Raw genomic sequence first — 14,341 nt, forward strand, 5'->3', positions numbered from 1 at the left:
ACAACATCAGTTCTGCAGATCCACCTGAATCCACCACCGTTCTCAACATCTGCTCACTATTGATAACCGGCATTTGGCCCAGAAGTTCATCCAGGAAAACAAGACAAAATTAACTATCTCCAGGTAACGGGGAAAAACCTTAAGACAGCAGCGGGCCTGACCCCTGGTTACACCACAGGTCAGCCGTAAAGCCAAACCAGAGCAAGCTCTCCAGGTGCCTGGCTCTTCATACAAACCCTCGCAGATACTTAGTCCACGTCCCAAGGACAACCTCTTGACTTCTTATTCTGAAGTCAGTCTGAACTTTCAAAGACCGAACAGGCAAGAGCACTGAAGAGATCAGTGAACTGTTATACTCAAAATTTTCTCGGTGCTGGGGAGAATTATGGGAAAAAGGCAGTGATTGCACATCTTGTAGCTGCTGACTAACAGTGAGAAAGATGTTGGATATAGTCTATCTAGCCTGATAAACAAAACCTGAATGCTGAGGAAGTTTTTACCTTATTTGCAAAAGTAATTAAAAAACCCAACAACACACAAGTAAATACTTTTTTGGGGTATGTCATGTCAGACCTAAAGAACACCCATTTGAGAAGGACTGGCAGCTGGTTATTTCTTCTTAAATTTCCTAGGTTTTTACAAGGTGTCAGAGCCCTGAATATCTCAGAAAAACTATGACAGACAAAAAAAGGTCCCTGCAGAGTGGCTCAAGAGGCTCTCACCATGCCCATCCTGTCACCTGAAACTCCTCGAGAGCAATGTTGCCGTAGCTGCACTCCGTGGTGCCTCAATAATGAAAGGCAAAGTATGGGGATCTGCTCCTTTCCGAGGGGAAAAAAAAATCCTAACTTTTCCTTCTGCCTTGTTCATGTGCGACTACAACAGCGTGCTCAATATACACCGTGAATCCATCCAGTGGCACTACATCAAAAGAAATTAATCCAAGCCTCCCTTGCTCACCAGACTTTGAAAAACCAAGAACTTGTCACAAGAATTTCACGGTCACAACAGATACTTTATCAAAACAGTAGGTCGTCTTCTATGCATAGCTTCTCCACACTTATCAAGCAAAATCTAAAGCTTAACGAGGCTTTGCCTGTAAGACTGAAGGCTTGAATTACGCAGCCTCTAAACTCTTCATGTGGAAGTTATTTCAAGGGAGAAGTTTTATAGTCAAACATAGATCCAAGCGTATATAGCAACAATCTTGATAGTACACTACAACTATCACTGAAAAAAGAGCAGAAAGGCCCACATAATTTACAAAGGTTGCTGCCTCCTGATATAAGCTTGACTTTCAGATGAATCAGTTTTAAGTAATCTATTTACCGACACAGCTAACGTCAGCATCACGGTACATCCAAATCCCTCTGAGCAACAAATTCTTTCATAATGCAGAATTTGTAACCTGACAGCTCCTAAAATCCATTTCATTATGTTGCACTTCTGGAGCTTATCTGCATTAATAGAAGAATGAGCACGGTCAGGGCTGGAACGTCACCTTCCTGCTGTATCTGCAGGGATGGCTCCACAAAACAGACCTACCTGAAAAAGCAAGTCTCGCCCCAGTCAAAAGTCACCGACACGTGTAAGTCACAACACAATTCCCATCTGATCAACGGTTCATTTCAGCAGTATGTAGACAGGAAAATAATTGTATTCACCAGGTTCCTTCAGAAGAAACACCACAAGGATCAGCACACCAGACAGCTTGCCCAAATACTCAACTGAAGCTCAGCCTGCCTAAGCGCCAGCCAACCGCAGCCCAACACCACAAATCAAAGAAATGCTCCTCAGGGATATAATAAATAACCATAGCAAGAAATTCCACGCGGTTATGGTTTTGCTGTTTTATAAATTCAGTCCCGTAGCAAGATATTCATCCATCTGTGACAACGAAGAGCGCATGAACTCCCTGCTCGTATACTCTGCAGAGAGACCTTGCCCACGTTCAGCAACCGTACACCTACCTCTCCAGCACTGCCATCCTTCTCCACAAACGTCACCAGAAATCGGGGACTGAGAAGGGCAGACGAGGAACCAGAGAAGGCAAGGAAACCTTCCTAAGGTATTAAACATAGTCATGAACTATTTCATTCGTGGCTTCTGTCTCCAAGCCAAGGCTTTCAACAGCATCTGTTGAAAACTCAGGTGGGGGCTAGTTGGCAGCAAGGCAGAAAACAAGGTATGGTTTTGCCGTACTAGCTAACATCTGAGACATCAATCTCGCTCAAAAAGACTTGAACCCTTTGCTTAATTGGGGGGACAACCCAGGGAAAGCAATGCTGAGCTCACATCGTTTCAGAAGGGGAGACTTCCGATTACAACTCTCCAAAGCCAACTCCCAAAGAATCTAGGAGGACGGATGTTTTTCCTACGCAGACACGTGCTAACTGAACAATACCGACACAGACCCACCAAGCGCTAAGTCCATGGGGCTTGTTTGGAAAAATTCTGCATGTTCTCAGAATTGAAAATAGTGCACAGGGACCACAAAAAAAAAAATGCTGGAAGGGAAAGAGCAACTGTTGACAAAGCCAAGTTAAACTAATGACCGATTCAAAAGTATTGGTGATCTCCTTCCACAAATGCCAAATGGCAAAACCTGCAACTTGATTAAGAAGTTCATTTCAGAAATACTGCCATTTAGCACGAGAGCGCCCTATTCCCGAACACGAATATCTCTGCAGGAGCAAAGAGACTGCCACATTTGGCCCATTCAATCCCTCATCTTGTCTTTGATACCAGCCGACGTCAAGTATTTCAGAGAAAAGTAAAGAAGTTATACAGTAGAGAGCAAAAAAGCAGCACTTTGGAAATAGGTGTAAAGTAATGGTTAAGTAATATTTCCTCTTTTGAAGTTGTGGAATGAAGACCAGAGTTAAACACGCAAAGAAACTGCAAGGGCCAATTTTACATCATCCTTTTGAATGAAATCTGTGTCAGGGAGGCTGAATCAGGATTTGCAGAAGAGCCTTAAACCGCTCAGATGTTTCTCCCTGCCACCTCCGGCTCCCCACTTGGCACCCCTGCGGCAGACAAGCAGCGCCGGCGGCAGCGGCTCTCCTCCCCGCCCAGCCCCGCTCCGAGCAAGCCGGGGATGCGGTGGGAAAACAGGATGTGACTACGCATTTAAATACTCCATCGTGATGTACGGCAATCGGAAAGCCAAATTAACGGCACGTGGACAAACTTAATTTGGCATTTCCGAACTACTGGGTGCGTGACTTGGCAGTTTAAAACGTTCTTTCAATATTTGTATTAAGTTTCTGTAACTTCTAAAAGATTGAAAATTGGGGGATCTGCGAGCTCCCTCATTGAAACCTCGTATTTAAAGCTGAGGATCCGTACTGACTTCACACGCATCCTTGCGGAGTAGCGGTGGGAACGTCGGGAGACGGCTGAGCTACGGGACATGGTGGCAGGCCTGCAACCGGTGAGGCAAGGAATTCTACCCAGTGGGTTTGACCCCTGTTTGCTGCACAAAGCAATATTCAGAGTCAGGAATAAAATTAGTTCAGTTCTGGGATCTGCAGGGGAATGTCTTTTCGGGTACAGACCCCCCACCTCCGATGGTGGGGCACGGACCCCCCAGGTCCCTCTCGCTCCTTTGCTCAAGAAGTTGTCCCATTTATTTCATCTCATGTCATTTGCTTAATTGCCACCGAGGGTCAAAGCACCCTTTGACACGATCGGGGGCAACAAAACATAGCTTGAAGTTAATAGCCAGAAGAATCGCAGCCAAGACGGCTATCAGAAAATTAAAACCATGAATACCAAAATGCAAACATCAACATCTGAGCCACTATTTGGCCCCAACGCCAGCTAAAGATGCAATAGTTAGGAACACACCCACTAGAAATTTGGAAGCTGCATTTAAGCCTCGCTCACGGAGGCCGCCCCCCCCGCCCGTCGCCGGCTCTGCCTGGGCGCACAGCACATGCAACGCAGCCACCGGCCCGGGAGAGGAGGACTCCCAGCGAGCTGCAGCACAGATCGCAGACTTTCAAACGTACGCAGCACATACAGCAAAGCCGCACGGGTCGGATGCACAGGAAGACAGAAGCAGGAGTATCAAACCTCTTCCTGCACGGCCTTTCCTAATTTCTCCCGCGGCCTACACCAATGATGGCGACCACCAAGAGGGTGCTTGCATCGGGGCCAAACTTCCCATCTTCGCTTCCTCGCATTTAAACGATGCCAGGATCAAGTTAAAAGGCGAGACACAGTCCACGTGCCTCTTTCACCACCTGCCAAACTCTAGCATCCTCACGTGTACCACCAGCAATACCGAAGATACCATCTGCTTAAAGGAACCCATTTAACGTTCCAGTCTGGTCTGCTTTGCAGCAGCGTAACACCAGAAATACTGCAGTGGGCAGGGGATTTCAAGCAACGTAACCTGCGAGGTGGCACTACGCGACTCCTGGAGCACCGTTTCCCTTCTACAGCTGCCAAGAGGTGGGACGTGTCAGTTATGGGCAGAACCTGAGAAACAACGGAGGCATCACATCTGCTCCTTCTACACAAGTCAAGGGATAGGAGTCTGGAAAACAAATGTAGAGTTACCCGGAACAGCTGGGAATTGACACAATTCTATGTTTTTAGAAAAACACTGGGTTTTTCACACAATTTTCAAGCACAAAATGTTTATTTTTCTTCTTTTTAATCTATACAATTTCTCGGGGGTTTTAGTGCCACTGACTTTGTCAGTATACAAGGGATGGACTATACAACAGGCAATAGCGACATAAACTGTAAGATTCAGTGCAAGCCGAAGGAAAACTGGTGTGAGAACATATTTTCCATGTTTGCTCATGAAGCATACAGACATGAATCTAAAAAACCCAAACAAATTAAAGATACATGTTACAGAGAACAGAAATCTCTTACTACAGTAAGTATTTTGCCCAGGCAGAAGACTCTGCATAATTGTCTATAAAATTCAATTCTAACTGAATTGATGGAATAATATATTCAAAGGGTACAAACAAAATAATTTAGACAGATATAATGCTCAAAGTACAATAGAACTATACAATTCACAGCTTGGCAGCACAAGACATCTCTGCCCTTCAGCAGACAGTATAAAATGTCATCGCAGTAGAGATACAGAGCAACGTGCCTTCAGATGCGACCGCACGGGTCGGGACCTGTGCCTGTAATGCTCTCCCTCAGCGCTTGAGGGAAAGGAGACTTACCATCAGCAAATCAGTTTGAGTGGTTATCTTGTGCCTTTAGCCTGAGAGGTGCAGGTGGAGACTCTACGCACAGTAAAACGGGCAAAAAGCAACTTTCAAACGGGAGGGAGGTGTCCGTGCCACCTAGAGCGCAAACTTAATTAAAACTAAATTAAAAAAAAAAAAAAAAGAAGAAAAATTCAAACAAAAAGTGGTGAAACTCCAAAACTGAAGTATCAGATATGAAAAAGAATAGCTTCACATTTTCATTCCGTTTTAGCGTGAATACTGCTAGCACGTCAGTGGCAAAACACCATTCTTATCCTCGGTGGCCGAACCGAAGCCAGAATACACACGAGTGCTGTACTTAGACGGTTCTTACAGTAACCTGGAGATAGGTTCTCCTACAATCAAGATTTCAGTTAGATTTCTTCGCTTATGAAACATGCATGAATTTGTAATTTAACTAAATTATAAAAGCCCAGTAGGGGAAAGAAAATGTAATCCAATTTGCTGCTGATCCAGAAGAAAACAGTATTTGCCTGCCTGTCAGAGAAATAAGTCGCCGTCTACAACAACTTTACCGAAGACTGGGGAAGAGAATGAATTGCACTGCCTGAAGCTATTACCTGTCCTTATATACAACTTACTTGGATCATTCTGTAAACGCTCCTATTTTAAAATGTGCATTTCACTACTCCTTGTACGAACGCAAAGTTTTTTGATCGGCATCTCAAACTTCACCTTACACTTTTTTTTTTTAAAAGCTTCAGAAGTGAAAATTCAACCCATGAATTAAAATAAAAGCATTTACAGCAGAATGAAACGGATGAAGAACGTCGACTGTAAACCTTCAATATCTTTGCAAATAAAAAGAACTTCAACTCACAAGCAGATTGTAAATAAAATCCACCTTTCAAATAATTTTACATCTCTTCCCAGCTGGAACTGAAAAGCTGAAATTCAAGGCACTGTACTCCTGCAGGGGTTAGTACAATTTTCTAGTCATCAATTCAAGTACATCGACTTTAAGGATCGCAAGTGTAAAACATCAGAACACAACAGAATAAAGTGTCTTCAGCAATGAAATAGAAGCAAATATTGCCAGAACAGACAAACTATCTTGTGTGAAACCATTTCACAGTGATCGCTGGATGCAGTGTATGGCTGTGTATGCTAGCAGGCCTGACCCGGACCCCCGCCTCGTCCAACACACATGGCATCTACAGATCAAACACTCCACGTGACGATGCCGAAATCATCGTTACCTACGGCAAGGCAACCCAGCTACGTCATTCGCAGGCGCGGGCCAGGCGGCTCGGCAGCGGGTCGCTGCAGCGGCACCGGGTACATCTGCAAGCAGGTTTTGCCGAGAGGCGAGAACCGTGCGATGCTCGGACCTCCGACAATCCCGGGCTGCGCGGCCGGCCCCGACCACTGCACTCCGTAAACGGGGGTAGGGAAAACTCCTCCGTACTGACAAAGAGGCATCACATAAGGTGTCACTGTGCCAGAGAGGGCAGGCCCTGGCATAGGCACTGGCAGGGACGGTGAAGCTCCAGGAGCTAACGCAGCGGGCATGGGGCAAGACACTGGAACAACGCACTTTTTCCCCAATCCCGTTCTTACCGAATTAACCTATGAAAAGAAAAATACAAAAAGCGTCGCTATTAAGCTCCTCTTTCCCCGCCTGCCGCAGGCAGCGCCGGCGTGCCGAGACACGTGTGTCCGTGGCAGCGCTGCTCCCCACAGCGGTACGGCCCCCGCCGCCACCGCCACCAGCACCCCTGCCCCGTGGCTGGGCACCTACAAGTGGGCTCTCAGCCCGGGGCGGGAGCACAGGGGTGGCACGGCGTCCTCGGAGCTTGGGGGGGTGTTTTTCTTTTTGTTTTTTTGGGGGCTTTTTTGGTTTGTTTGGGTTTTTTTCTTTTTTTCTCCTCCCCCCCCCCCCCCCCCCCCTTTTTTTTAAAGGCAAAATAATTGGAAATTAATAGGAAAAGTTGATACGGGGAGAAGGGGAAAGCTGTCTGAATATAATCTTACTATTTAAGGAGGTAGGAAGCATCACTAAACAAGTGAGAACTGAACGCCACAAAAAGCCATGAAAAACCTCGAATGTCCAAAGGAACTCAAGAATCTTCTATGCTCAGTCTTGTGCATAAAAGTAAATAAATTAAACTAAATGCAGAATTAACTCAAATCTGGTATTCTTACAGCCATCCTCAGAACAGATTTTAAAAATTCTAGCACATATTTCTGGAAGAAGTCGTTTCATCCCACCTCGCTGAACTAAGGGTAGTGAAGAACGGAAAGAGATTTGCCACGGCGGTTAAATACCCAGCGCTGGTGGTGGCTGAGGCCAGGCGAAGTAAACCAGCAAGGATGCAGCGGGAGCTGCTCCTGCCTCGGGGGCTGCCGGAACCAATTCCAGCTATTTTTCTAAAATTCTGTTAACATCCACGTCAATTATTTAGTTTTTGCATGCGAGGGGCAGAGAAAGAGCTCTCCTTCGTAAATACGGGGGTGGCGGAGCTTCCCAAATTATACGCTCCATCATGCGCAACGCCACGGAAAGAATCGTTATCCAAAATGCTGCCCGCTCTCTCTGCGGATGGCGTTTGCAGCGTTTCGTTACGTTTTTAATTTCACAGAATTTACAACTCCCTGCCGTGGTTCCCACCAAGCCAGCACCTATTCGTGGCATAAGAAAAAAAGGGTATTATTTAAGTCTGGGAATCTCCCATTACTTTGATATTTCACATTCAATTGATAAAATTGGTATGAAGGTGAAATTTCAGCGGAAAAAATGAATATACGTATAAGACTGTGTGGAATGCTTACTCTATGTTTCTGATTTTAGTATCTTTTCTCAATTAAAAATAAAAATGGCGACGTCACTCTGGGATTTACTGCTTTGAGGCATTAACCTGTGCTCCAAAGCAAATTTTAGAAAAATACAGAAATATCTGATATCCTTCTTCACTTCACTGCCTCCAGCTCTAATCTGAAACCTGAATCTGATGGCGAGCATCAAACTAAGAGAGATAGCTGCTTTGGTATAATGAATTTAACATTATTAATGTATAAAAAATCCACCAAAATTAACAGCAGAAACCAAAGAATAATAAACAGAGGAACTGAGTACATATTTTTAAGACCTGAAGACTTTTTTAAGCTATTATTAGACCCTTGTTTTAACATCCTCAAAATGATGGTTTCCACAAAACTAGACAACTGTGAGTGGATGACAACGGATGCCCATAAACATACCAAACCAAAATATATCATTTCTTACACAAGCAACAGATTATACAGTAGCATTGAAAATGTAAGGTGACATTTTAGCAAGTAGTCCTAATTAAAAATTCTAACTTGAAAAAGCTTATTTTAAAATACCGAGAGATCTACCTCTACCCGATTCATGCTGCTTGACTATTTCATTCTCAGCTCAATTACTCAGTAAAGCAGCAGCTGTATTTAAGGCTACGTATGTGCAACCAGGTATAAAATTGCATCATGCTCCAAACCCAACCATTGCACATACTTACTAAAACCTGTTAATGTCGTGACAAATGCATCTTCATGATTTAAGGTTGCTTCCTCTACCTTCGTTGCATGCTTCAAGGGAGCAAAACACACAAGGGGCAACAAGACATCTAGCTCTTGCGTCTTCCCCTGGCTAGAAGTCTCTTGGTCAAAGCCATTTTTTAACCATCATCTTTTAACCAGCTATGACGACTCAACACCAACAGAGGCCAAAACAACCCATTTCTTCCTGCATGTAGATGCCGACTGAAACATCAAAATCGACGTGCACCAGAAGAGTCCTCAAAACAGCACAAGGAGCTAGGAAAGCCATGAGATTACAAGTCACTTTCTTCATAAAATTCAAAGGGAAGCAGATGGACATTCACGCAGTGAGGGACAAGGTGTGTACCTACACCGGGGTCAAAGCCACAGCTGTAAACAGAACTAGCTCAGCATTTCAATCAATCAGGCTGGTATTTTAACGGAGGTACACCCAAGGAAGCCCCTGAGACGCACGGCATGGCCGGGTGCCTTGTCAAAGGTAAGGGTGTTTCACCCCTGAGCGCAAGCCCTACAGCTGCCGGGGGCTGAAGCTCACCAGTGAAGCTGTGAACCCGTAAGTTCTCTCATCACTCACGAGCTGGCCAGTTCTGTGCTGAAAGGACACATTTGTTATCTGTAGCTCCCTGCTTGCCCAGGTGACCTCTCCTCTTAGCTACTACCCTGTCATTTTTGCAAGTTTGTTCGAAAGGTGCCAGTTCCAGCACAAGCTGTCGATTCCAAAATGTGCATCAACTACAACATGCTATAGCCTCGCGGCGACAAGGCTTCAGCGTCCAGTGCATCGTCTGGGCTTTGGTGTTCTACCCACAGCTTGAAGATATGGGTGTGAATTCTTTCTTTTATACTGAAGTTACCTTGGGAACTGAAAACAAATGGTACAATATCAGACTCCTGTATCCAGCTCAAGCAACCAATGTTTAGAGATCACCGAAACCCAAGAGATCTTTATAGCCATAGCCTGCAGTCACACAGGACAAGTGCTTGGGTTTTATTTAAAATACTCTAATCCTCCTGCAGGAGTGTGAAGCAGAAGTGATCTTTTCCCTTCCTAATTCAACTTTAGACGATGCAACACTAGTAACAAGGAACGAGATTGATTATATGACTTAGCCAACCATAGATGGCATTACTTCATTTTTAATACTACAATATTAATTTACTTCTGTTTGTTCTGCTGCCCGTCTAGAGCCTAGTAAAGTCAGCTGCCCTGGCCTTAAGCAGGCTGATAAGGTAGACACAGTCTCAAACTTCATGAATTTAACAAATGCACTGCAAAATTCACGTCTGTCATCACCATGTAAAAAAGTCTGTCTGCTAGAGATATTTAATAGGGGATTTTTTTTTTTTTCCTGGAAGGGAGACTGAGTTGACATCCTAAAATGTATCCTAAGTTATATGGGAAGGAAGTGAAATTCCCCCCCTCCTCTTTCCCTCTGCATCTCAGCCTCCTCTATGGAAGAAATAAACTTCCTGAATGAACACCTACGGCGGCATCTCTGCCTGCTGCCTTCGTACCTCCGCTCACGCTGCCGCCTCTCCTGCACTTGCCAAACTCTCCCTGCACTAATAAACCCCTGCCCTGAGGGCTTGTACAAGGCCCTGCCGGGTAAGAGCCACCTCTTGCTCCCACTTCCCCAAACGCCTGCCTTCTGCTGCCAGTCTTTCCCTTGCCGCCATTTATTCCTGTTCCCCAAATAATCACACGTACTCATGTAGAAAACAAGAATAATATATACACAAAGAAGAACGCACACAAAAACATACGTAAAAATGAAACAAACCCCACTGGACAAAGGCTGTGGTAGTTCAGAAAAAATATCTGTTCTTTGGACTTTTTTTAATTCTCTGCCTTGCTGTCATGCTTTACCAAGCAAGCTCTAAAATGCCACTTTAGCAATATTCATAGCTACAGTACTGTGAAAGTGTATAGCTAAGAGTTGTGTTTGACTTATAAACGTCATAAATATTTATGTTTTTACATTAGAACAGATGAAACTGGGTAATTCTGCTGTGAAAGCTGACCGTGACTATCACAACCCATTCTAAAAATGCAGGATTTAGATTATTTTTCTTCCAGCTACATTTTGATGGCTACGTTATGAGCATTACTGTTTTACTTCTGTATGGTCCAACTACCATCGAAACAAAACTGAATCACAGGACAGGGTTAGAGCTGGCTGCCAACATGAGCGGGGCAAGGATGCTAATACATCTTTTTTATCACCTTTTCCCAGTTTGCTGAAAACCCAAAGTTATTAGGTGCTACTGAAGATTTGTGCTTGTGCTCTTCCAGGTTCCTGGAAAGCTATTCTGACATTCAGACCAAGAAGGCAGAGTTGAATAGCTTCAGACACAGATTCATCCTATTTTTTATTATTCTTCCAATCCAATAGAGACGGAAGACACAGTAAAAGGTGTTAATAGTCCTCCTGCTCTGTTTTCGCATCTGTGGCTATCTCCAGAAAGCCTGCTTCCCAGGCAGCCAGCTCATTAAAACCAAGATGTACTAAATGCAAGCAGACGTGCAGCTCTTACTGGTGGTGTCTAAGCCCCAGCACACGTCACCGACTGACACAGACCTGCACGTTCACAGAAGCAACCTTATTATGGACTTGGAACATGTTTACAGCTCTTTTTGGGTAATAGTTTTTTCTCTAAAACCCATGGAGCTACCTAACAGTATGAAGAATAGAAAACATCTTTGGTAAGCCCTTTATTCCCAGGCATCTTCAAATAATGCCTTTAACTACACAATATTCAGTACTCTTTACACACAAGGCAGCTCATGTTCCTAAGCGTACTCCTTGACTGGTGGTAACCACAATTACCTGTAAAAAAGGATTATTTCATCATGTCTTCAAACACGGATGAGCATGAGAGAAATAACTATTATCAGGCAGTTTAACTTTAGTTCTTCCTAATATCTCCTATTACATTTCAAATTACTGGTGATGAGAATCTACGTGTATTTCCATGTTTAAATAAAACATTTGAAAAGGAACATTTCAGTGCTCCTGGGACATAACTGGATGCCTGAAGGTTCCCCCCCAAACTTCTAATATGTATCAACCAGGATTTGCAGCCAAACTGACAGGTAACTTCCGCAGAAACAAAGCAGAATTTAAAGTCTTCCTTTGCATCCCAATTATTGTATTGCTTTCTACACTTCTGATGATAAAGAGGATGACAATAAAACCACTAACTCTTATTAAACACACCAGCAATTTCCCTTCTGAGCTGATTTCCAACCTTAAAGAGTAGCCTTCACTTAGTTAAAAAAAGGTACCAATAATGTATTGTATTCACACAGCAAACAATTTGATGATGGTGGTAGAAGCATCTCAAGAAAAAAGATAACTCAGGAAAGTTACTCCTCTGTTTCCAGGGTGAAAGAGAAGACTTGAAGTTGGCCACACAACTACCCTGCGTATTAACAACAGCGAGCGGATAGTAAGAGAAAATAATAAATTAAAAAAAACCCCAAAAACCTCTACCCCTAACCAGTAAGGATTTGTTGCAATTTTCCTTTGGCCTAGAGACTGAAAAAACCCTAAAGGCAGAGTAGAAAGAGGCCATTTGGTTTGACGCCTTCTTTGTCATACCTTGTATAACAGAAGCCCTAGACCTCCACTCCAGGAGGACGCTCATCACCTACACGGCCTCTGTGTCACGTACAAGAGCTCTGCGCGGTGCTAATTCCAAGGGAACTGTAACCAACAGAGCACCACGGGACAACTCACATCACTCCTACTCCTGTTTAAAAACCCTTCAAGGAGACACCTTTCTGTCCAATAACCTCCAGAGACGATTTAGAAGTGACAGTATGAATACTGCCTCCCTCCTGCCCCTCATTTCCGACCGTCACACGGGACCAACAATAGCATCTCCTAAAACAAAACACCCAGTCTGAAGACAGAAGACAACCTGCCCTAACAGTTTCCTGCTAGTTTGTTCCAATCAAAAAAAACCCCAAGGCATAAGAATCACCACGTTTCCAATTTATCTAGCCTTTATTTCCAACATAAAACCTTATTATAACTCTCTCCGATGGGCTGGAAATCTGTTTAGCGCTCCTCATTCTTTTCTTGCAAAGGCATTTTTGTATTTGATCAAAAAGACGACAAAAAGATGGTGTTAACAGATGGACTGAAGTACAGCCTGAGCTTTATATGCTCCCTGTTAGAAAGCTATTTTTTCCATCCTTTATGTGATTCCCTGAGTTCTTTTTGTCTTTTCAATACCATTTTAAAAGATGGACTCAATGGTGATTCAGTGCAGGTATAACATCTCCCCATGTAACTCATCACTCCAAGCACTGATGTTATGGGTCACGTGTCCGGCTGTCTGGACTAAGGGCCCTTTCACACAGTTTCCTTCCTCCTCTTTTGGCGATTTTTCTCCCCACATCATGAAGCCCTCTCCTCCCTTAACTTCAGTTTCCCCTTTAGGGTGAATTTCAAAAGGTACAAACAGCAGAATGACACTCAACTCCCAAAAGAACTCTTGTAAGAGTCTTTTAAATCGTATCCACGGCCCTGTTTTCTATCATCTGCGGCATTCTGTGCCATCTTCATGGCCAAAATACCCCAACAATAACCACGCTGGGAATATTTGCCATCTACCTTTGCATCTCTTCTGTAGCCCACGTGGCCCTACAAGGACTTTACGCACAAAACCACGCAGGGCAAGCTGGCACGAGGCTCACAAGGTCTCCGCCTGACCGCCACTCTTCCAAGCAACAAGGAATGGCGCGACGTGAAGAGCAGGGAATCCCAGCCTCTCTGTGCTCTTGGTGAATTATCTCTAAAAGACTTCAATCAGCCTTGTTAATTCCCAGGAACAACTGCCATGTTCTAGAAAGAAAGAAACCTTCTAAAATCAGTGTATCGAGACAGGGACATTCCTGTTCCTCTCACAGCGATACTCTGCCTTCTCCACAGGCTTTGAAACAGAGACGCCAAGACTGCAGAAGGTAAAATTAGCCCTAAATTGATGTTAATGGGTGATTTAAATAAGCAAAATAACCACTCTCTTTTCCAGAGTTATAAGTTGGCAAAACACCCCCATCAAATATTTCAAACTACTGCAGGAGTCTCGGGGAAAAGACATCAAGCTGCAAAAAGCACATCAAAAGAGAGTAAGAAGTGACTTAACAGAACAAAATCCATGCCCTCACCATCACTAGAAATCTTCAATTTGTGTTTACTAGCACCTCCTTTGACTTATTTTACAAGAACTAATAGGGTCTTAAGTAGATGTCACTGTTACTCCAGAACAAGTTTATACTGGTTAAACCATCGCTACATAGAAGGATTACTTACTCTCTAGTTTTTGTTAATTTATGGTAACTAAGAATTGACTTAAAATTGCTTAATGAATTTGTACAAATGCTTTTCCCTGCGAAGTCAGTGACCCTACTAACTCTGAAACCAGCAGGTACCAAAGCAGACGCGTTAGCGCGGTTCCTGCTTTGGCACATCTCACCTCACGGGTAACTACAGAGCTGCATACAAGGTTTTTTTCCTTCTACATGCCAAAAAGGCAATGGTTTACTATCCAGATGCAGTTAT

General features: G+C 43.9%; 1 protein-coding gene across 1 annotated transcript in view; it reads right to left on the reverse strand.

Annotated features, from left to right (window-relative positions):
* Nucleotides 1-6,467: 6,467 nt before the first annotated feature.
* The window catches only part of WNK2 (WNK lysine deficient protein kinase 2), a 109,332-nt gene continuing 101,458 nt past the window's right edge, over nucleotides 6,468-14,341 (reverse strand). Inside the window, exon 29 of the mRNA XM_050904678.1 lies at nucleotides 6,468-6,818. Coding sequence (XP_050760635.1) covers nucleotides 6,468-6,818 — 351 coding nt within the window. The remainder of the gene's footprint in view (nucleotides 6,819-14,341) is intronic.

This window comes from Gymnogyps californianus, chromosome 13 (assembly GCF_018139145.2).
Source record: "Gymnogyps californianus isolate 813 chromosome 13, ASM1813914v2, whole genome shotgun sequence".
Taxonomy (NCBI): domain Eukaryota; kingdom Metazoa; phylum Chordata; class Aves; order Accipitriformes; family Cathartidae; genus Gymnogyps; species Gymnogyps californianus.